This window comes from Mandrillus leucophaeus, unplaced genomic scaffold (assembly GCF_000951045.1).
Source record: "Mandrillus leucophaeus isolate KB7577 unplaced genomic scaffold, Mleu.le_1.0 Scaffold62, whole genome shotgun sequence".
Classification (NCBI taxonomy): domain Eukaryota; kingdom Metazoa; phylum Chordata; class Mammalia; order Primates; family Cercopithecidae; genus Mandrillus; species Mandrillus leucophaeus.
Window position 1 is genome coordinate 4,466,873 of NW_012106697.1, and position 23,506 is coordinate 4,490,378.

Below are 23,506 nucleotides of genomic sequence, written 5' to 3' on the forward strand. Positions count from 1 at the left end.
TCAAATTGGCACCGAGAGGAAGAAATCAATTCAGAATTCATGAAGGATCTGGCAAAAATGACCCGGACTCCAGTCATCTTTGCAATCTAATCTTTAAATACATGAATGTGAGGGTTCAACAACTGAAAACTTTAGTCCTGGGGAGTTAAACTGCAGAAAGGGTCATGTCAAAAATTAACATATCTTACCTATTTGTGTCATGGCTTGATGAGTTTTAAGAAAAGAATATTTGATAAATTAGGATTTCATTTTTAAAAAATAAAATATTTACTTTTTTCTTAAATATTATAAAAAGGAGGCAACAGCCCAGCCGTTGTGCGAGTGGCATTTGATGCTTTCGTGCTGGAGGGCGTTAGGAAGGGTGACAAGCTGCAGAATGCAGGACCGTCTCTCAAGAGAGCCAGTGTATTGTCACCCCACCCCCAATGGACATCCTGCCAGAGCTGCCAGTCTTATGTTTCAAGAGAATCTGGAAATTTGGTCTTATGGGAAATCTCTACATTTCTTAAATATTGACAATTGTATGTGTGTATACGTTTTAACATTTGTGTGCCAGCAACGTGCAAGTCAAATGAAATACATTATCAGGCTACCAGTTTACCAACTTGGTGTGGACTCAGCCTGTTTCTAGATTGAAATAGAGATTATATTAAAAGGGAACGTTTGATGTATTTTTCATTCAACTTAGAAGAGATCTTAGTAAATATAAGCTGTTAATTGTATCAGTTAGCTTTTGCTACAAAAATTCTGGGTAACAAACAACTACAGAACATCAAAGGCCTATGGCAACAAGCACAGATTTCACTCACGCCTCTGTGGGTTCCCCAGGAGTCAGCTGATCCAGGTGGGGTCCAGCAGGGTAGTTTTGCTCCATCTGTACCCATCCTGTTTAGAAAAGGGGGCAAATGGAGATCTCTTTCACTCGTGGGATGTCAGAGGCACCAGAGCACAAGCCCATTGCTCTTCAAGCTTTGTTCATGGCAGCCCCATTAACATTGCAGTGACCAAAGCAAACCTGCTAAACTGAAAGTGAAGGTGTGGGGAAGTGCACTCCACACATGGGAAGAGAACGGGAGGACTAGTTCTAAGCTAAGTAGAGATCTTATCTACCACATTGGTTTCCCTGCTTCTCCTTGTGTCCCAGAGAAACGTTTTCTCCCTCTCCTTGTGATATTTCCTCCTTTTTCAATATTCTAATTACTATGTTTGATAATATGTATATGGTTCAAAATCTCTAACATGAACCCACCCTTGCAACATACAAATTATTTTAAGCTTTCTAGCATTTTAGTATCTCTGAATCGTCTTCACTATCTGATTGCCTATCTCTTTGTGTTAAGTCCTAGGCAAACCCCTTTCCTTTCAGTAGTGAGAGAAACAGAATCCCAGGTGAGAGCCACCTAAGTGGGGACAGATAGTGTTGGCAAACACGACGGTCTTGGAGGAAGGACCTGCTTTCTGCCCTGTGAGTGCGTAGCCACTTCTGACATTGAACAACCCAGCAGCTTTTTAAATCCTTGTATTTTTATTTAGCTTCATGAGAAATCACACGGCGTTTCTAAAGTTGCTTATATACCACCCATTTCTGGGCTATAAAGAATAGAAAGAACACAGAGCCAGTGTGTAATAGTAAGATGCTCCTCACTGCCAAGCAGCTGATAACAATATCACTAACTTGGAATGCTTTGTGGAGTAATCCATAGGTCATTTGTACTTGAAAGAATAACTGTTTTGCTAGCTTTTATGGCAAAGGAACTTAAATCCCAAAGCCCTGGTTTTCAGACAGACAGAGGAGCCTTTTCTTCTGTGTGACACTGATGACTCATTTGTCAGCCTCAGAAGTTTGCAGGGACACCATACAAACCCGAGTCTAGCACAGGAGTTTGCTAACCTGCAGGCCTAGTGTGGCCCACCACCTGTTTTTGTAAATAAAGTTTTATTGGAACACAGCCATGCCCATTTGCTCATGAATGATCTTTGGCTCCTTATGCAATAGTGGCAGAGTTGAGTAGTGGCAATGGAGGTCGTATGGCTAAAAGCCTAACATATTTTCTACGTGGTTCTTTACAGAAAAAGTATGCTGACCCCTGGGCTAGGGCATGGTGGTAACTATTTAAAGTTATGTTCAACAATAGCTCCAGATTTTAAACTGTATTTCATAAAATATCAAAGTTTGTTTCCTGCCTGCCTGCCTTGTTTCCTTTCTTCTTAGCTCCCTTTCTCCTTTCCTTTCCTTCCTTCCTTTGCTTTTTTTTTTTTTTTTTTTTTTTTTTGGTCTGTCTTTTGCTATCACTTAAGCTATAGCAGAAGAAAATATTTTAGAAAACCCAACCCTTTAAATTCTACTTGAAAATCATATTTTCATGACAGTGCTAAAACTCTGGAGGGATTTAAAGATCGTATTTATAGTTTTTGTTTTTTAAAGACAAGAATAAAGTAGTTCTTTTATATCTTACTACTGAAAAATAAAGTTTTTGGGCCAAAGTATTATTAAAATATTTGAATCTCATATTTAATGTATATTTTATGAATCAAAAGTATAGTCTAGAATTTGGCTTCTTTTCTTGTTTTGGGTATCCATATTCTAAAGAAAGTTTAGTGAAAAGTCTTCTAGTAAAAATTTCTGATACATCAAAACTTAAACCTTTTTCTCACTTTTCTATAAAAGTGAAAAAAAGTTGGCTGAATTCTTGAAAACCAACTCAACAACTTTTATCTATCAGTTTCCATTACAGAATCAAGAATATTTTTTGAAAGGTTTATAAAGAATAATACTTGCTTCTCATATTTCTAAATAACTATGCATCCGTTCATCCAGAATGATCATTTAAATTGGTCTGGTACCTGTTAAGCTGTTACAACTGAATCTTTCTGGGAGGAAGGCTGGTCTTCAGGGACATAGAGATAGACCTATAAGGCTAGGTATGGAGCTGAACTTGACTTTAGAGATTGCTGGAGAACATTAATATTACATTCACTGTGTTCTGTCTCCCATTCCTCTCCTTATATGTGTCAGCTCTTCTCGAATTCTTCTTCAGCCAGCGTTCTACACAAACAAGAATAATCTAACAAGGCTTATTAAAGGGTTTCACTTAAAAGTGCTTATCATACAGAACAGGTCCACGTGCTCTCTGTTCTGACAGTTTGTCAGATTTACAGAACTAAAGCATTACACAGAGGCTGATTGTGGTGGCTCACACCTGTAATCCCAGCACTTTGGGAGGCTGAGGTGGATCACTTGAGGCCAGGAGTTCCAGACCAACCTGGCCAACATGGCGAAACCCATCTCTACTGAAAATACAAAAATTAGCCGGGCGTGGTGGCACGTGCCTGTAATCCCAGCTACTCGGGTGGCTGAGGTACAATAATTACTTGAACCTGAGAGGCAGAGGTTGCAGCAAGCCGAGATTGTGCCACTTCTCTCTAGCTCGGGTGACAGAGTGAGATGTTATCTCAAAAAAAAAAAAAGCGCAATACGTAGATCCAAGTAGATCACAGCGTCATGCAGTGTTTTTAAATAGTTATTTTTGCTTTGAAAAATGTAAAGGTATGGAAGAGGTCAGGTTCAGGCCTGTTAGGATGTAAAGTGTATTTTTATTCTTTAAGCCCTCAACATCTGAATTCATGATAAACTTTCAGAGTCCAATTTGGAAGTAGTGGAGTATGCAAATGTTAAATATCCATCACAACCATCACTTTCTCAGGTCAACCCTACAGATTTCTGGTAGAACCCCGAATTTCATAGATGATCAGTCAGTATACTAGGGCTTAATAATAAAACGATAATCATAAACATAAGCAACTTTCAGTTAAGTCTGAAAACTCTCAGGTCATAGCATGGAAAATGGATTGGATGGGGGCAAAGAATGTTTCTAGTGTGCATTAGCAAATTAAACATCATTTGATTGATATACCTGGAAACCCAAGACATAAGAAAATTTAAGCACAAATACTCTATGGAAATAGAAAATTGTTTCTCAATTTTTTTCTCTATTTTTCTTTTTATTCTTTCATTTGAGAACCACCAGAGAACTTGTTTTTAATTTTAAGTAAAGATGATTGCATTGTAGTCATGATTCTATATATTAATAGCTTTATGAGTTTCCTAAGATCATCATTTGGAAGACCTACAGTCAGCAAATTCTATAATAAAATTAAACTTTTGCTTTATAGTAATAGCTATTTTTATCATGCATACCTCAGCTTTCCCTTATTAGGAGCCATGGTAAACTGGTCACTCATGAATACTTATAAATGAACCTTACGAGTTTTTGAGGAAGTTTGTCATATTGTTGACTGAAAGTATGCTACCATTTAAGATGTGGTCAGTTTTAAACATGGGCTTGCTATCTTGATTACTGTGCCAAACAATGACAGTGGGCATCATTCGTGAGACTGCGGTGCAGAGGTGTGCCCTCATCTCAGAAGGTATATACCATGTCACTGGTGTCCCCTGAAGTTATTCAGTGGAAGGCACTTTGGGAGGCAGAGGCGGTAAGATTGCTTGAGCCTAGGAGTTCAAGACCAGCCTGGGCAACATGGAGAAACCCCATCTCTACAAAAATATAAAAACTACTCGGGTGTTTTGGTGTGTGTCTGTCGTCCCAGCTACTCGAGAGGCTGAGGTGGGAGGATCACCTGAGCCTGGGGAAGTTGAGGCTGCAGTGAGCTGAGATCTTGTCACTACACTCCAGCCTGCGCAAGGGTGAGACCCTGTCTCAAAGAAAAAAAAGAAAAAAATTCATTTCTATTTTGCACAGAAAGCATTATAAAATTCAAATACAAATTTTGTTATTATTGGTCTTAAAATCATTTGTATAAAAACTAATGTTAGCTTACCAGAAGTAAAGTATTAGACTAAAAGGAAACCATGCAACTCAAAAATTAAATAATGATATTAATACATTATCTATGAACAATGCTACCTTTTTTGCCTTGGTCACTAAGGATGCCTTCTGAAGATGGTCACACAAATGGGTGTGTATGTTACCTCGCATTCATGGATTTTCTCCCCTTGAGAATTCCAGGCCATTTCTAATACCTTGATTTCCTACTTTGGAAGGACTTGGGGAGTTGAAGCAGCTCAGCTCACCCAGGTGTTCTAGGTTGGTGCACATCGTTGTTTGAAGGCAATCTGGTTTTCCGTGTGTCCCGACCCGAAGTGGAGACTAACTCCCAGCTGATATTTATTGAGCACTCCCTGTGTGCTGTGCCCTGCTCCACACACACTAAACTCCTTTTACCTCAGCCCAGTGGCTACAGGTACTATTGCTATCCACCTTGTGATGACAGTAAATGAAGGCTCAGAGAGGCCGAGCTGCCTGAGGTGGTGCCAGCTGTCTTCATTTGCTGGGACTGCTGTCACAAAGTGCAGGTGGCTCAAACAACCAACGTTTATTGTCCTACGGTTCTGGAGGCCAGAAGTCCAGAATCACGATCTCAGCAGGCTTGGTTGTCCTTCTGAGAGCTGTGAGCCCCCTGTCCTCCGCTTATGGATGGCCACCTTCTCTGTGTCTCCTCAGTGTCTTCCTTCTGTGCCTTTCTGTCTCTAGCTTTCCCCTTTTCAGAAGAAGGACATCAGTCATATTAGATGAGAGACCGCTCTAATGACCTCATTTTAACTTGACTCTGAAGACCCTTTCTCCAAATAAGGTCATATTTAAAAGGGTATTAGGGGTTAGGATTTCAACATACAAATTGGGATGGGGAGTGCGTAATTCAACCAGCGACGCCAGCCAGCAATGACAGGGCAAGGGTTTCAGTCCAGCAGCCTGGCCCAGCCTTTTGGTCTCCACCTTCCACTGCCTTATTCGTGTTAGGCTGAACCACATGAAGCTGCTACTTTTGTGAGTCAGATGGTTACATAGTGGCAGTTTCATATGATTCAACCTGACCGATTTCAGATCAATCTTCTAAGTATTATCACCCTTTATGTGCCTGGCACTGAGAAAGGAAGAATACCCAAGAAATGAAGTGGGCTGGAGCCTGGAGAAGTTAAACTCTCTTAAGAATTTATACTCTTAATTCTGTCTCTTAAGGTAGATGAGGCATAAACATGCACAAAAACCCTTTGAAAACAATGATCAGTCATACAAAGAAGCTTTCGTCATTTTTATCTGGTGTTTCTATTCTAGCCAATATGGCAATTTTGGACAAACAGATATAGAGTGTCAAAGCCTTCACTGTGTATTTATTAGGGCGCTTTGGTTAGAAATTAGAAAAACCACCTTCATCTTACTGACTGACACCAAAAAGGAGAACATTCTTACGTGAATTTTACCCGTGCTGCAGTCAGCTTCCAAATGGAAGGCGATGACTCCAAAATTAGAGGGTACATCATAACCAGTAGTCAAGTCTAGCTGCCCTTTTATATAATTCACAAAACTAAGTTTATTAAGTCAAATCTTTAACAATGAGCACATACAGTAACTCCTCTGTGGTAGCCTCCATATATGTTAGATGTGTTTTTTAATATCAAGGTAGATACTTTCACTCTGCTTCTCTAGTTGCTTTTATATCATATTATGGAAAACATTTTTCATTTTTCTCTCATTTAAAATATTCTGTCTTTCAAACAACAGGTAACAGCAGTAGCAATCTGTCTCCACCTAACTTCCATCTCTGTCTTCACAGCTTTTATATCTGCTCATTCTGTGGGTAGTAATTTAGGAGTTATCCAAGAAGGCGAGGATTTGCACTGAACTTAATGAACACCTTTGTCTGAATAGTGCCTCCTGGCCATGTCATGGTACTTGGCATCTTGGCATAATGAATAGAATCCTGGAAATCAGGAATCAACATGTTCTGTCTTGATTCTCACAAGTGGATTTTGTTGTTGTTGTTTTGTTTTGTTTTGTTTTGTTTCAGGTGTTCCAACCCCAAGCCAAGAAATTCTGCGGCACACGCTGAACACGCTGGTACGGGAGAGGAAAATCTACCCAACTCCAGATGGCTACTTCATCGTGACCCCGCAGACCTATTTCATAACTCCTTCCCTCATAAGAACTAACAGTAAATGGTACCATTTGGACGAGAGGATACCTGACCGGTCTCAGTGCACCTCTCCGCAACCCGGGACCATCACGCCCTCTGCCTCAGGCTGTGTCAGGGAAAGGACATTGCCCCGAAACCACTGCGACTCTTGCCACTGCTGCAGAGAAGACGTGCACAGCACGCATGCACCCACCCTGCAGAGGAAGTCTGCCAAGGACTGCAAAGACCCTTACTGCCCCCCTTCTCTGTGCCAGGTGCCACCCACTGAAAAGAGCAAAAGTACTGTAAATTTTTCCTACAAGACAGAAACCCTCTCAAAACCTAAAGACAGTGAAAAGCAGTCAAAAAAATTCGGGCTCAAGTTATTCCGGCTAAGTTTTAAAAAAGACAAGACCAAACAACTGGCCAATTTTTCTGCCCAGTTTCCTCCTGAAGAGTGGCCCCTGCGAGACGAGGACACGCCAGCTACGATCCCCCGGGAAGTGGAGATGGAAATCATTAGGCGCATTAACCCAGACCTGACCGTGGAAAATGTCATGCGGCACACCGCCCTCATGAAGAAACTGGAAGAAGAAAAGGCCCAGAGGAGTAAAGCCGGCTCCTCTGCCCATCACAGCGGACGGAGTAAAAAGAGTAGGACTCATCGGAAGTCCCATGGAAAGTCTCGGTCTCACAGCAAGACACGAGTGTCTAAAGGAGACCCCTCCGACGGTTCCCATCTGGACATCCCGGGTGAAAGGGAGTATGACTTCTGTGATCCTCTTTCCAGGGTGCCCAGGGAGGGCTGCTTCATCATTGAACACAAAGGAGATAACTTCATCATGCACAGCAACACCAACGTGCTCGAGTCCCACTTCCCCATGACACCAGAGTGGGATGTGTCCGGTGAATTGGCCAAAAGGAGAACTGAGATGCCTTTTCCTGAACCTTCTAGGGGAAGCTCCCACTCAAAAGTGCACCGAAGCCACAGCCATACCCAGGACCGGAGGTCCAGGAATGAGAGATCCAACAAAGCCAAGGAGAGATCCAGGTCGATGGATAACTCCAAAGGCCCTCTGGGTGCTTCTTCTCTAGGGACGCCGGAAGACCTGGCTGAAGGCTGCAGCCAAGACGACCAGACCCCCAGCCAATCCTACATTGACGACAGTACTTTGAGGCCTGCACAGACTGTTGGTCACCAAAGGGCTCACATTGCGTCCACAAGCTATAAAGAAGTGTGTATTCCAGAGATAGTCAGTGGCAGCAAGGAACCCTCCAGCGCTTGTAGCCTTTTGGAGCCAGGCAAACCACCTGAGAGTTTGCCGTCCTATGGCGAACTCAACTCTTGTCCAACAAAAACAGCCACAGATGACTATTTCCAGTGCAACACCTCTAGTGAGACAGTGCTCACGGCACCATCACCTCTGGGAAAGAACAAGGAGGACCATGACACTCTGACTTTGGCAGAGGGGGTGAAAAAGCTCTCCCCATCTGATAGGCAGGTCCCCCACTCCTCCAGGGAGCCTGTAGGACACAAGGAGGAGTCACCAAAAGGGCCGGGTGGGGGCCCAGCTGCTTCGGGAGGAGTGGCTGAAGGGATCGCCAACGGACGCCTCGTCCAGCACCATGGTGCCGAGCCCAGCAGCTTGGACAAGAGGAAAGAGATATTTAGCAAAGACACACTGTTCAAACCTCTTCACAGCACCTTGTCTGTAAACAGCTATCACAAATCCAGCCTGTCCCTCCTCAAATCTCACCCGAAGACACCTGCTGACACATTGCCAGGCCGATGTGAGAAACTGGAACCGTCCTTGGGGACCTCGGCGGCACAAGCCACGCCTGCTTCCCAACGTCAGCAGGAGTCAGGAGGGAACCAGGAAACCTCTTTTGACTATTACAACGTCTCTGATGATGATGACTCTGAGGAAGGGGCAAACAAGAACACGGAGGAGGAGAAAAATAGAGAGGACGTAGGCACCATGCAGTGGCTCCTCGAGAGGGAGAAGGAAAGAGACTTGCAGAGGAAATTTGAAAAGAACCTCACCCTTCTTGCCCCAAAAGAAACCGACAGCAGCAGCAACCAGAGAGCCACCCATTCAGCCCGGCTCGACAGCATGGACAGCAGCAGCATCACAGTGGACAGTGGATTCAACTCCCCACGGTAGGGAGAGGTGTCTCTGTGCACGTATGCACCTAGCGGGGCCTGGGGCTTTCTGCACGTAACTTGACAAGTTTCTGATTTCATAGTCTCAGTTCTGTGGATGAGGGTTAAGAGTTGTATGGTTTGTATTGTTAACAATCTGTTTCTGACTTCTTTTTCAGGAATTGAAAAAAATGTTTCTGCACCTGCAGAGATCACCAATCTGGACTGGTGGGTTGGCTCCTCCCCCTCAAACTTGCATCAGTCTGATCTAACTAAAACCAGCATTTCCAGTATTTTTTCTGCTACGCTCATATTGCCACCCATGCTAAGAGAAGGATGTTTTTTAAGTCCTTCAAAAATAGTAACTTTTTGAGTCGAATAAATAGTGTGGGGGCGGGGGAGGAAGATAGGGGTTGGGAGTAAATTGATTGATGCTAGGATAGGGATCCCTCTAGTGAAAATATAACAGCAGATCTCAAAACCTCTCCAATGGATCTAGAAGCTTGTTACCATTTGGATCCCAGTGTTCTGTGCAGCCTGTCGCTCTGGCTCACACACCTTCCTTTCGCCGCCAAGAAATGGAATATTTCTTCCCTCACAGCGAGGGCAGGGGCCTGTGCTCTGTTAGATCAAAGCACGTGCCATGTTTATTTCTCCTCCGCAGAATTGACGGAGCCCCTTTGGGCAGTCTAATTGTAGTTCCTTCTTGGTAGTAGGTGTTAGTTCAGCAAAGGGTTGACAGTTGAGAGTTAGTGGTGCCCAGTGGTCATGGCCAAAGCTCTAGAGTTGTGCAGGGATTCAGAAAGCAAACAAGAGTCTGTGCAACTTCCTTTTTTCTCCTTAACTCTTTCTTCTCCTCAAAGAGCAACATGGGGCCTAATTCTCCTCCTAGCTTCTACTCCAGATTGGTGACTCTGAGATGCAGAAATACCGCTGAGAGATTGACATTTCTCATCAGCTGTGATTCCCAAGATTTTGCAATACTTACAATTTTAACACGGATTCAGATAGGATTATGTACTTCATATATTTATTTTAATTATTAAGAATTAAAGTTAATTCTGTTGTGATCATTTCACTATATCCCTGGATAATTTTGGAAGTGAGCATCACACAGCTGGAACTGGGAATCATTAATTCCTTCATCCCATACTAGGCCTTTGTGATTTATTAAAGGGCTGGTTCATTGTTATTATTATTATTATTATTATTACTATTATTTTGGTCATGGAGCCTTTCTTCCAAGTTAACACGTGTGTGGAAGTCTAATGTCTGCACAGAGCTGAGAGATGGCCTTGGTGATAGTGGAGACTGTGGGCCCCAGTCCCTCTCCCCATCCCTCGAGGAGCCTCTGAGACCTCAGGGAGCCACGGGCCTCAGCCTGAAAACCACTAGTCTACTAAGTGGCTTTTCTAAGAAATCATTTTTGCTAAATAATTTTTTATCTCAAATCAGATATTAATTTTCCGATTTATTTTAACTATCCTTTTTTCCTTCATTTTCCTGTTCTACTCCTTTTTCCTCTTGAGTTCCCAGTAGTGGATACCGGATTAGCAAAACAGAAGGTCTGTAAGCCGTGGTAGAAGTTCAGAACAGTTGCTGGTGGAAGGTGTGGTGTCTTTGCTTGTGTCCTTCTGTTCTTCTGTTTCTCATTATGTAGTCTCTGCCTCCTACCTGCTTTTCACACGCTGGTTTTAAACCTTTATCCTTTCCCTCTGGGCCCCTGGACTTCCACAGACAGGAAGCTGCCATACTAAGGAGATAGTTGCTAAGGAGACATTGGGAGTAGTTTAATGGGTTCTAGCTAGAAAACCTTCCATTGCATAACATTGAAAGTTTTTTGTTTGTTTGAAGGTAAACAGAGATATTCATGAAATGGTTGAACCAGTATCTCTACAGAAAATATTTTACTATCTCTAAACTTGGGGTGCAGAATATAGAATTTATGACTGGGATTATTTCTTGAAGTAAGTTGATTTTCAGTTGTTTCATTGTGTCCTTAAAGTTAAATGCTTTGTCATGACAGAAGGTAAAGCTTGTTCTAAAGAGACAACCTTCGCACAATAGCCACGTCTGCCCACTAATATTAAGTAGAATTTTCTCTACATGAAAACATGTATCACCTATATATTTTATGTACTTAGTAGAGAATCTACAGACAATTGCTAAATTTATCCCTTTCATATTTACGACCCTTCGATTAGAAGCTAGGTGACAAACTATTTTCTACACACCATAATGAAGTCACGGAGTTGTCTCGCTGATCCAGGAGTGTGTTCTGCAAAGGAAAGTGTTTGACGTCTAGAGACTTTACTTTCCAGTCTGGGGACTGTTTTAGACAGATAGCATTATCATGCTCATACCTTACCCTTGCTGTGAGACATGGGAATCTTTATTACTTTTTTTTAGAGACAGGGTCTCACTGTGTTGCCCAGGCTGGAGTGCCGTGGTGATTGTAGCTCTCTGCCTCCTGGAACTCCTGGGCTCAAGCAGTTCTCCCAGTTCAGCCTTCTCAGTAGCTGGGACTATAGGTGTGTGACACCATGCCTGGTCATTTGAAAAAAAATTTTTGTAGATCCTTCTGCCTTGGCCTCCCAAAGTGCTAGGATTATAGGCATGAGCCACCGTGCCCAGCCCTGACAGGCCATTTATTAAAATCTTTCAGTAAATAAGCCGCAACCAACCAACCAACCAAACAAACAAAAAGACCCCAAAAGGTGATTTTTCTCCACACCCCAGGGTTTCAGTGCTGGCTCAGAAGTCTCATTCAGCCACATTTCCAAAATTCTTTAGTCCCTTTCGTTGGAAATTAAAGGGGATGTAGATGGAAAAAGGGTAGAAACTTGAACTATGCTATGAGATCTAATATTGAAACTGAAAAGTCTTGACATGAAAAGCCTGCGATTCCAAATGTGAGGCCTAAAGCTGGTTGATGAACACAAAATGAAAATCAAGAGACCAAAGGCTGCCAGGGGTATATCTGCCTAATGTAATGCATGAACGTGTGCTGTAGACGCCTGGGGCCAGGGGAACACATGCGCACAGAAGGACGAACAACACAGCCACTTGGTCCATTTCTCCTCCCTATAAAATCCTGAAATCCTATTTTTAAGGTTGCACTCCATTAGCTCTCTTTAAAAAAAAACCCAACTTTGAATTTGAGGAATATTTTTACTGCTAACATTCCATCTCCTTTAACTTTTTCATCAGCATATCCGGAGCCCTCAGTGTGAACGTCACAGACTGTAATCATTATTGCAACAATAATGAAATACATTCTTTGGAGAAGATGAAGTACTGTACATGTTCGCCACTATTAACATGTTGGCTGTGATTGAAGGTGGGCAAAGGGATCTTATCGTAGAGACAGACCCCAGCTCAGATGATCTATTGTAATATGTGTTTACGGTGTCTGGTATACAGCAGGCACTCAATAAATGTTGAGCCCACCCCTCGAAACCTGGTTTAAGAGTGAATCCTTTGAACCTTAAAATGTATTTTCCCATAGAAAATATGTCATTTGTAATACATGGATTCTGAAGCGAACCCACAGTCACTATTTATTTCATTATATGCTAGGTGTGTAACAGAAATAATCCACATTTTCTACCTTTTTAGTGTACAGATTCTTCCTTGATGCTTATTTCTTCTTCACAGTCACCCTAGGAGTAGGTAAATCCCATCATAACTCTCTATTTTAGAGATGAGGAAGTCAGATACTGTAAAAAGTTGCTTTAGTGATTAAGAATGAAACCAAAGGAATGTGTCTTGAAATCTTCGGGGTTTTGCATCTTTCCTGCCCCTCCTCCTTCCTCCGCCTGCTGCATGCCTCAGTGGTGGCTCTGGCAAAGCCACTGGTGAATTTTCCTGGGGGACATGTCATGTAGACAAGTCTAGCACTTTCCCTTTTAGTGATGACATTTTGGAGTGTCCTTTAGGTTTGCTCAGATTTACCATAAGCATTATGAAAAACTTGACTTCTCTCTATAAGTGGATTACCTTTCTGGAGGCACCCTTGACATTCAAGAAAATTCCAGGGGTTTTTTTTTGTTCGTTTGTTTTTGGTTGGTGGTGAACAAACTGCCTTTTAAACAATTAACTCTTGGCTTCTTGGTGAGAAGCAAACTCAAAGCCACAAGGAGTTAGGCTTAAATAACCTCTTGGAAAGCACTATCAGAGCACAGGATTCAGACAAAATTGCTATCGGCCTAGGATAGGAATGAAAGAGAGGAGAGGACATCTCCGCTGTCGTAGTTTGACCTGTTAACTAGCTCTAGCAGGCTTAAGTCAGATGTGGGGACCAACGCTCAGAGAATATTTCCTAAGTGTTGACTCTGCCTCATGCAGTGGATGTTTTGAGAATGTTCTGGCTTCCTCAGTCTCTGTAGCTGATAGAGTTCTTGTAGCCACATTGAGGTTCTGGAACACGAAACCTACTCAGTTCTTCTCAATCTGGGCCAGTCATCTGATTTCTGCCATTGCCCTATGCATTTGAAATCTTAAATGTTCTAAATGTCTTAAAGCAATGAAATAGATTAAAATGTTTCTAACTTAGAAAAAGTAAAAGAGAGAGCAAAATAATACAACTTTTAAATCACATCTATTCTATACGAATTATTTTAAAGGACAATATTTCACCTATAATCCCAGCGTTTTGGGAGGCCACGGCAGGCGGATTGCTTGCACTCAGGAGTTGGAGACCAGCCTGGGCAGCATGGCAAAACCCAGTCTCTACTAAAAACACAAAAATTGGCCGGGTATGGTGGCACATGTCTGTGGTCCCAGCTATTCGGGCGACTGAGGTAGATGGATTGCTTGAGCCAGGGAGGTGGAAGTTGCAGTGAGCTGAGATCACACCTCTGCACTCCAGCCTGGGGGACAGAGCAAAACCTTGTCTCCAAAAAAAAAAAAAAAAAAACGAAAAAAACCCAAAAATCCAAACAAAAACAGTCCTGCCGAAGTGAGGCAGAAATGAATGGAAACTTAACAAATCAATAGGGAAAAAAAATCTACAGTCCTTTATCGAAAATATAATGTATTTTAACTAACGTGTTAAATTTTGAAACAGTGGAATAAAACATTTAAAATGAATTTTATTCTCATCTGTGCAGCAAATGCTCAGGGTCCCCCCAAAAAGGGCATGCTTAGAGTCCCCCAAAGTCAAAATCTAATCCAGAACGAAAATGGAATCTTTAGGGTAAAATTATCGAGTGTGTTCAGGAGCGGCTATGCCAGTGAATTTCCAGCCTGAAATGAAATCATGACTTAGGTGTATTTATGAGTATCCATTTTAAAAACCACTGCGAGAGCTAGCTATCACCTCAAATTTTGAAGTCGTTTCCTTGAGTGTGAAAAGAAGGAGAAGACATTTCAAAGTGCGTTTAGCTGTTTAAAAACCCTTTATTCACTGAGTGTGCTGCTGATTATTATATGTCTGTGGAAGCTTCTGGAGCCCGTGGTGGAGAGGCAGATGTGAATAATCAGTCGAAATGTATATTGATATGACATTATGAACCAACAGAGGAAATCCATTAACGACATCATTTGCTCTTCCTCTGGGGCTCAATTTATAATTATTTATGTTCCAAACAAAACAAAACAAACCCTTTTTACTCTTTTAGTACTCGGGAGAGCCTGGCTTCCAACACATCAAGCATTGTTGAAAGTAACCGTCGTCAGAACCCTGCTTTGAGCCCGGCGCATGGTGGAGCTGGTCCAGCCTTCAACTTCCGAGCGAGCGCGGACCCGCCGACAAATGAAGCTGAGAAGCTACAGAAACCTTCCAACTGCTTGCAAGCTTCTGTTACTAGTGTGTGATAGTCCTTCTGCCTCAGATCTTCTGTCTCATTCGATACAGCAAAGTTTACGACACTGGGACTGATGTTTACATCTTTGGAAAGACAAGCATCTCAACCACAGTTTTTGTGTTTACTTAAACTGTGCTGCTAAGTAGGGCTAGGGCAAAAAAACAAAAAAAAATCTTTATTTCAGAGTATTGCTTTTCACATTTATGGCTCTGTAGCAACTGAATAACAGTAGGGGTGATATGTATACTTTTGCTTCACTAATTGTATCTGAGCACACATAGGAAAGTCTAGACACTGTAAGTGTAATATGCATTTTCAATGTCATGCAGTTGCCAATTCCATTTTAAAATGCCACAGATGCGTGTTGCTCCCAGTCTGTGGTTAAACGGTGCCACAGAACTGATCCTTGACACTTCCAAAAAAAACAAAAAAACAGAAAACAAAAAAACAAAAAAAACAAAAAAACTAAGTCACCACGAAATGTCAAATGCAAGGGTCCACCCTGAGGGAAATAGATGCCAAACTAACTAGAAGGGACCCTGGCCCTTTGTGTGTGAATTGTTTATGCACCAGTCATTTTTCACTGTGAGTTTTCGTGACACTCTTTTGCAGGAGCCCGTGGAAGTGTGTGAGAAGGGGTCGCAATGAAAATCGCTGGGAGTGAATGTTTTCAGGATTTTGTTTTCCAGTGTAACAGATGCTTGTCTGATTTTTTAACCTTCCATGATCACAAACAGGAATATAGGCCTTTGAATCTGAAGTGGACAAAGGAAAGGAATTTCCAGTCTGGCTGGGGCACAGCTCTAGGTGATGGGAGAGGTGATGTGGACTTGTAAAAGGTGTTACTCAAATATTGAAGGAAGAGAATTTCCTCCTCGTGATACTTAGGATGACCCTATCTTACTCAAATAGATACAATAATTAGTTTGTTTAAAAGCAAAATGTTCTTTGTGATACAAATGAAGAGTATGGCCTGAGGATGTTATTCTTTCTAATGGAAGGACATAAATCTATTTTATGTAGTTTTAGATAGAATGCCTAAATTAGGCTGTGGGAGATAATTTTTAGTGGTTATAGGAAAGAGCAAATTTAGGGAGAGTTGAACTTCAGGCCTTTTATTCCTGGGAAGATATCTATAGAGAAAACTTTTAAAATAATTTTTGATTAGAAATATACATGTGCCCATGTAATAAACAACAGAATGTGCTCATTCTGCTAGTGTGGTATAATCCTAATTTGTACTCCCCTAAAATTTATCAGAATAACAATTATGCATACATGAACTATGCCAGAGTAATGTTTACAGATACTTTGTAACCAATTTCAGGAGGCGTTTTTAGGTGGATGTGTAGTTAATTAGCCCAACTTATTTCAAAACGGTTTGTTAACATTTTGCTTTGGTTTCCAATGTCATGTTGAACACAAAGAAGACCCAGCAGCAAAGGGATGACCAATAATTTCATCTTATAGCAAAGAGACATTCCAGCGTTCCCATGTTTTATTTTCTGAGAACAGTGGAACAGATCTGTAGTAATGGAATATTCTTTGCAAAAGGGTTACATAGGACACAAGTAAGTGTTCTGACATAAAGTTTTATTTAGTTCAGTGGCATGTGCTGCTGGGAGCCATACACCATAAAATATATATATATCCCAAAATAAATCTAGAATGTTTTCACCTCCGATTTCAGTAATTGACATATGATTTGTGAGACACATCTGTTTTTGTATTAGGTTTAATCACTAGTGATCTGTTTAAAGAATCCAGTCCTATACACAGTTGGACTCATTCTTGAAACCTTTAAATGCTCCCTCCTAGTTTTTCAGTTATTTGGAAGTTGCATTGGGTCAAACTGAACTCCTTGAGTTTGGTATAAATTCCTTTTTTGTGCTTACTATAGTGAAACTTCAGCACGTTTCTTAGTAAACTCCCATACCATTGAAATGCTTAAGCCAGTTGGCTTTCAGTCTCATGCCTTATTTCCTCCAAGGCATGCCTCGACGCATTGTTTGTCTTATCGCTTAAATATGTCCAGAAGGAATGATCATGTATCTAATAGACTACATAGTCGGTTCCCTTGGGGAGTTATATATCATACGGTTACTAAATTTTTGTCTAAATTCATTTTTTCCAAAAAACCTGCTCTCAAATTTTTCTTCTACTCTCAGTTCATAAATAATATAACCATGGAAACAACACATCAGCCTCTAGCTGATCCTCTGAAAGTAGCCATTGAAATAATCGAATGCTATGTGAACAGGAAAGGAAAGCATTACCTTTAAGAGAAGCTTTAACATAGGAATTTATTGATATTTCATGGGATATAGGTTTACAGAAGACATTATTCAAATAAATATGTACACTATTTGCCTGATGCTATGGGGTACATAATTTTTTAAAAACTCCCTTAGACCAGCAGCCATTAGTGTAGAAATGATGGACTTTAAAGGTGATACCATGTAAGCAGATGTTGCATATAAAACTATTCTTGCCTGAATCTGATTGAGATTCTTGAACAGGGGAGGAGTGGCTGCCGGCAGCACATTGCAAATGTCATCCGAGGTCACGGTGAGGCTCTCGGTCCCAGAACAGTGGGGTCCTCGCCAGGCGTTGCCAGTATCCTTTTCCTCCTGTAAAATCATAGCTTTGTGTTACACGACTGCTTATCCAGTCTTAGGGTTTAGCAACTGAAAGGTTTACAAAACCGAATCTGGTTGAATCTCTGTGAAAGGGTCAACACATCTGTCGGCATTTTGCACACTTATGTATTATTATGATACAACATATTACTTTATGGTAATTTTTATTTTTACATATAACTACCTCCATAAATTTGATGAAATGGCAGCCGTGTGTTAAAGTGTATCGTTCAGAAGCGCAAAGTTGAACACTTCCTTCAACATTAGGGCATGGCGTGCTGTGTGTGTCAGTGATTGCCTCTGTGGACTCATGACTTTCCATCGCCATGGCTTTCTCTTACGCCCTTGTTTGGCTTTCAGATGTAATCCTGTCTTCTCCTCTCTTCCCCACGAAAGCGCAGTCGATTTTGTTAGGAATGAACAGAAGTTTAAAAATTCTTTTGCCCCCCCCCGCCCCCCCACCCATTCCTGTTAAAAGTTCTCTGGCGAAGAGCCAATGGGTGAACGTAATTGAGAGAGCTATTTACTCCTTTGGAAATCTGATTTGAAGTCTAAGTTTTCAGTAACAGAAGACACACAAGCAATGTGGACTGCCAAGCTTGAAGCACTTCGGGCTCTGCCTTCACTCGCATGCTACCATGTCGAGCCCAAACTCCACTTTAATTAAAAGAGCTGTGCTGTGAATTCCACAACTTCTGTTAAATAATTTGTATTCCATTATATATATTTTGCACATCTCAGGGGACCATAATAAACATATGAACGGGGGGGTGCCATCAGATAGAGAAAACAAATAGAAGAGGCGAATGGAGACTAGCTGGATAAAAATAACAAGTTACTGCTTCTCTGATGTTGTGAAGGTCGGGTTCAGGAAGCGTCAATTCACAGTTAATCTGGAATAACAATGATCTGAACACCAGCTGTTCCCAGGTCCCTCTTTTTCATAGCCCAACCAGCATTTCTAAAATGTAAATTTAAATTACATTGCAGTCACCATGGGGAGAAGAAACCTGTTCAGTGGAAGCAGAAGCATTGTTCCTTTTTTAGGTTGGCGCAGCTTTGCAAAATTCTACCCAGGATAAACCACTTATCACCACCAAGTGTACTTGAAAATAAAGTTTTTAACTTAAATTACAAGCATATTGCTCACGATACAATAGTGATCATTTTTTGAAAGTCTCGCCATTTATAACATGGGCAGTATTTGGAGCTTGATTTAAAAACCAACAACATAATGACTTTTCACGATTCACTTTGGGATCTCAAAGTGCTTCCAAAGCATTCAGATTCACAAACAATTCACAAGACAGGTCATCTTTGTAATACCCATACTTGAAATGAATAAAACAAAAGGAGTGACTTAAGATTCCCCAGAAACACAGTGGCAGCTATCAATGATCTGTTTTCTATCTGTTTGATAGACCATCATGAGAAATCACTAAATACAAAGCTATTTTTCTGATGTGTGCTAATAAAGTCAAAGAAAACAAATACAACTTGACACTTTTGTCCATTTTCATTCAAAAAAAAAAAGTTCAGGGTGTTTGGAATTTTACACCTCAGCACACGTTTCTGGTATCGATGGATGAAGCCGGTGATTGACAGATCCACCCAAATGCCATTGCAGTCAGAAGCAGATCTGGACACACACCCTTGTTTACAGTTTCATACTGGGTTTCTATAGTTCCCGTGCTAAATCATTCAGGAACACGACTGCTCCTGGCAGTGGAAGGTGCTGAAACAGAAATTTTAATTAAAAACTTTATCAAGTACTCTTCACAGTGCTCCTTAGCACCATAGAAATTCAGTACAGTATATCGAGCCCTACTTTGGAGGAGCTGGATTTCTGAGGGAGCTTTTCCAGTTCTAAGTGTTTTCTCAAATTAGGAGATAGATGATCTTTGACAGGGATCTCCTCCATCACCACAGGCCAGTCACAACTAGCCACGTGCTGCCAGACCTCAGTGGCCCAAGCAGGAGCGCTCTCTTCTTTCCCCGGTCTCCCCCAGGACCGTCCTGCCCATTGTCAACATCATCCAGGGCTCTTCTGGTAGTGATTGACATTTCTACACATGTTTAGGGCTTGGGGGAGCTAGAACACAGGAAACATGAAATGCAAAAGGCACGGAAAACACTGTTTTGCTTTGGGTTAGTAAAATGTGGGCAGGAAAGAGATTACTATCAGTCTGAGCTTTGCCAAGTGAGATAAAAGAATCAGCTGTCGCCCCATTCCTCTCCCAGAAGGTCTTATGGTATTAAGGATCCATCCAATATTCTCCCACAGATTTTTATTCAGGAGATGTTTCATAAATTACATATATGAAAACATTCATTATTACATCCTCATTGTGTGTTTCACACAGACATTGGCACCTTCCTATTGAGTTAATACTCTGCGTCTTTTGCAGCAGCAGCCCACAAGGAGATTCCCAGTGATGGCTCCCCTAACACACAATCCTGTGATTTTACAGTTCTATGACTTACAGTTGATGATTCACAAGATTCAGAATTCTACAAGACTCAAGGGGCACTAAACTTTCTTACGATTGTACATGATCGGTTATAGGGCTGTAATCATTAATTGTTGGCTTCAAATGTGGACACACACACACACACACACACACACACACACCATGCCAAGGAGGAAAGGGGGTGTTTCAAGTCAGGCAGTGATGATTCTGGAAGGCTGGAAATGTAAGGTTAGAAGCTTGACTGGTCCATGTACAGTTGCCTGCCCCCCTGTCCCAAGGCTGATCTTAGTGAACCTGTTCCCTTGCTCCCACCAAGAAGAGGTACCAAATGTGAGACCTGAGATCTCCTCCAATATCTGTCCTCTGAAGTTCCAGGAAACTAATCATGAAGTACACACGCAGCAGCTCCTCCGCTTCCTTTCCTCCGAGGTCCTCCTTTCCATTCTCCCACCTAGATACTGACACGCCGTCACGGTTTCCACATTGGAAGGGCAGAGCACTGTGCAGTATGGTGCACACTTGCTGGGTGAGGAATAGAGCTGCCCCAGGGTCACCTTCATGCAAGTATTGACAGCTACAAATTAAAGTCCTTAGAGCAGTTGACACAGATACTACGTTCTAGAAGAGAATTAAATTTAAACATCAAGTTTAAAGGGATCATAATTCTGCAGGTATCTTTCTCTGAGTGACTGAATGTGACTATTGCATTAGGGTAAATGAATTAAGACGTGCAAGTGGGATTTACTGTATGTTAGAAAGGAGTTTTGCAGCCAAGACTGCCTTGAATAAAATGTGTTTGCACTGAAAAAAAAATTTTAAATTACTTGGTCTCTGGTTGCTGTAAAGGTCATCCAAGATGGATGTTCTGTTTATATTGTATAGTATTTCATATGAAATAATTACAGTTCATGAAATGTCTTCCCTGATGTTACTGATTTATAACAGCACATTTGTAACATGGTTTTTATCGTGTCCGTGTACCATACTGTAAATGATGATTACTTGTCATGCTTAGTATAATAACTTAAAAGAAAAAAAAGGACAGGGATTTTTGTAAGTCTATATTTGAAAGTCCCTCCCTATGGTGATACTGTGTTCATGTTGTTTATGTAGTGTTGTGTGAAATATCCATTTTGGATTGTGTTACTTTTTAAGATATTAAATAACATTTGGTTATATGTCTTAAGTGGATTTTTTTTTGGTGCTTGAGAGAAAATATTTTAGGTGAGGTTCATTTATTTATCTTCGATTAATAGGATTTTATAACATTTTTGATTACACAATATTATTAGATCTTCTGAGTTAAAACAACTAAAAGTGAAAATATCTGATCAAAATTCTTTTTCCATGAAAGTTGGGGGAAAAATCACATTTTTAGGTAATTGGATTTAAAACAGAGCGAGAGAGATGCGTATAACTACATTTTCTATATGAAATGATAAAGTGATGTGATTAGGTCTGGGGTTTCTTTTTCATTAGCACTCATATCTCAGCTTTTGTTCCTAAGCGGATGGGATCCTCTTCCCGGTAAACACGAGGAGGCTGCTCACATGTACCAGTGAGTCACTTGCACAGGTTCGGAAGCCCCCGTGTTTAATTGCCTTCAGCTGTCATACATTCTTCTGCGTCTCTTCACTGTAGCAAATCTTTGTCCGCAGAGAATGGGCTTTTTCAAACCAAAGGGATTTGCTGCCCCATTAATGATGAAGCTAGGAAATAGCATTCTCAGTCAAAAACAATGAGCCATAAAGTCGAGCCTGATTTTCTTATAAAGGCAATATCCAAAGGAGACTTCCAAAAATTGTTGTGAATAATGACAGTGTCTTTGGATACGTGTCTGGAGACCGCAAGGTGACTGCTTTGAAGAACAAGTTGTATTTTGTTGCGTAAGTTCGTCTATATATTTTAAACTGTCTCAATACAGACATTTCCTTTTTCAGGCATGAAGTTAGGAAGAGCAGGAATACTGGGAGTGTATTGTGAGTTTTACTCTAGGACCAAAAGCAGCTGTGGTCAAGGAAAGGTAACTGTGTGTTCCTTTCAGAACTATCTAGTGAACCGAGGAAACGTGGGGACTTAAGGAGAAGGCGGAAGGCAGGATTCTGATTCCTTGGAGAGAATGGTCACAGTTCATAAACATGTTGTCTTTCCAAAGGAAATGGTATGGTTTTAACTTATTTTTAGCACTTAGAGTGGTGGGTTTTCTCCCCCTCCTTAGAGAAAATTCAAGCAGAGTGCTCAATACTTGCCTCCTTCCCTGGTGTTGGCCATGAAATCGAGAACCACTGAGTAATCAAAAGAAGTTATTCACCTGACCTTAATACTTCATTTAACTGTAAAATCTTATCCCTACTGTGGGAGTTCTTGGATTTAGAACTTGGATCTTGGTCCCCCACCCCACCCCCGACCTTCACACTCAGTGGCTCCAGACCTTTCCTGTCAAGCAAATAGTTAATCATATGTGATTAATACATTTGCACAGTGCATTGCTCCATACAGGAATTTCAAGAAAAACCAAGGCACCTGTGCTCAAGAGAGGCCGAATAGGCTGCTTAACTGCAGCTCCTGAATTCCATCAAATAAATTCCTCCCAGGTCACTTTCCTTCGCGTTTCCCTTGCTTCTCATCCTTTAGTGTAAAGTTCCATGCATTATTTTTATTTTCCGTTACCTTGAGTTTATTTTACTTTACTACTCTTCACTTTGCATAATAGCAATGATTTTCATTTGTTTGTTGTTATGCTATTAATATTTGGACTCACTCTTGCTCTCTGTTATTGATAACCACAATTGATCACTAGTATTTTAAATTTTATATTTATATTGTCTTTCCCTCCTTGTATCCACAGACCACTACCATCCCTCAATCTCATTGCCACTCTCACCTTTGCACTAAGAGCCTTTGGTTCTCCAACACTTCTGTAGATATCTGCCACCAGCTGAGTCATCAGAGGCCTGATAAATGGTAACTTGCAGATATGCATGGATGGATGGATGGATGGATGGATGGATGGATGGATGGATATCGCATTAGACCAAAGGTGCCTGTATTCTTATAGTCTGAAAATGACAATGAAACAAAAGGACATATCATGCAAAAGGATATTTTGTGATGTCCCTGTGACTCCCTTTTAAGAACTTATCTTGGGAAATTATTTTGTAACCTTCTTCTATCTATGCTTCAAGCCAGTACCTACCATTCTTTACTATACAATATATGATTTATTGTGGGAAAAGTTTTTTCCCCCTGAAAAACACCTCCTTTTTTTTTTTTTTTTTTTTTGACAGAGTCTCGCTCTGTTGCCCAGGCTGGAGTGCAGTGGCACGATCTTGGCTCACTGCAGCCTCTGCCTCCCAGGTTCAAAAACTTTCATTGAGAGCTGGGATTAGAGGCACCTGCCACCACGCCCAGCTGATTATTTTTAGTAGGGCCGGGGTTTCACCATGTTGGCCAGGCTGGTCTTGAACTCCTGAC

General features: G+C 41.2%; 1 protein-coding gene across 1 annotated transcript in view; it reads left to right on the forward strand.

Annotated features, from left to right (window-relative positions):
- STOX2 (storkhead box 2) overlaps nt 1–19,057 on the forward strand; it is a 121,170-nt gene extending 102,113 nt beyond the window's left edge. The window contains exons 3-4 of the mRNA XM_012000152.1: nt 6,868–9,133; nt 14,737–19,057. Of these exons, the coding sequence (XP_011855542.1) occupies nt 6,868–9,133; nt 14,737–14,932 (2,462 nt within the window). The 3' untranslated portion in view covers nt 14,933–19,057. The remainder of the gene's footprint in view (nt 1–6,867; nt 9,134–14,736) is intronic.
- Nucleotides 19,058–23,506: the final 4,449 nt, after the last annotated feature.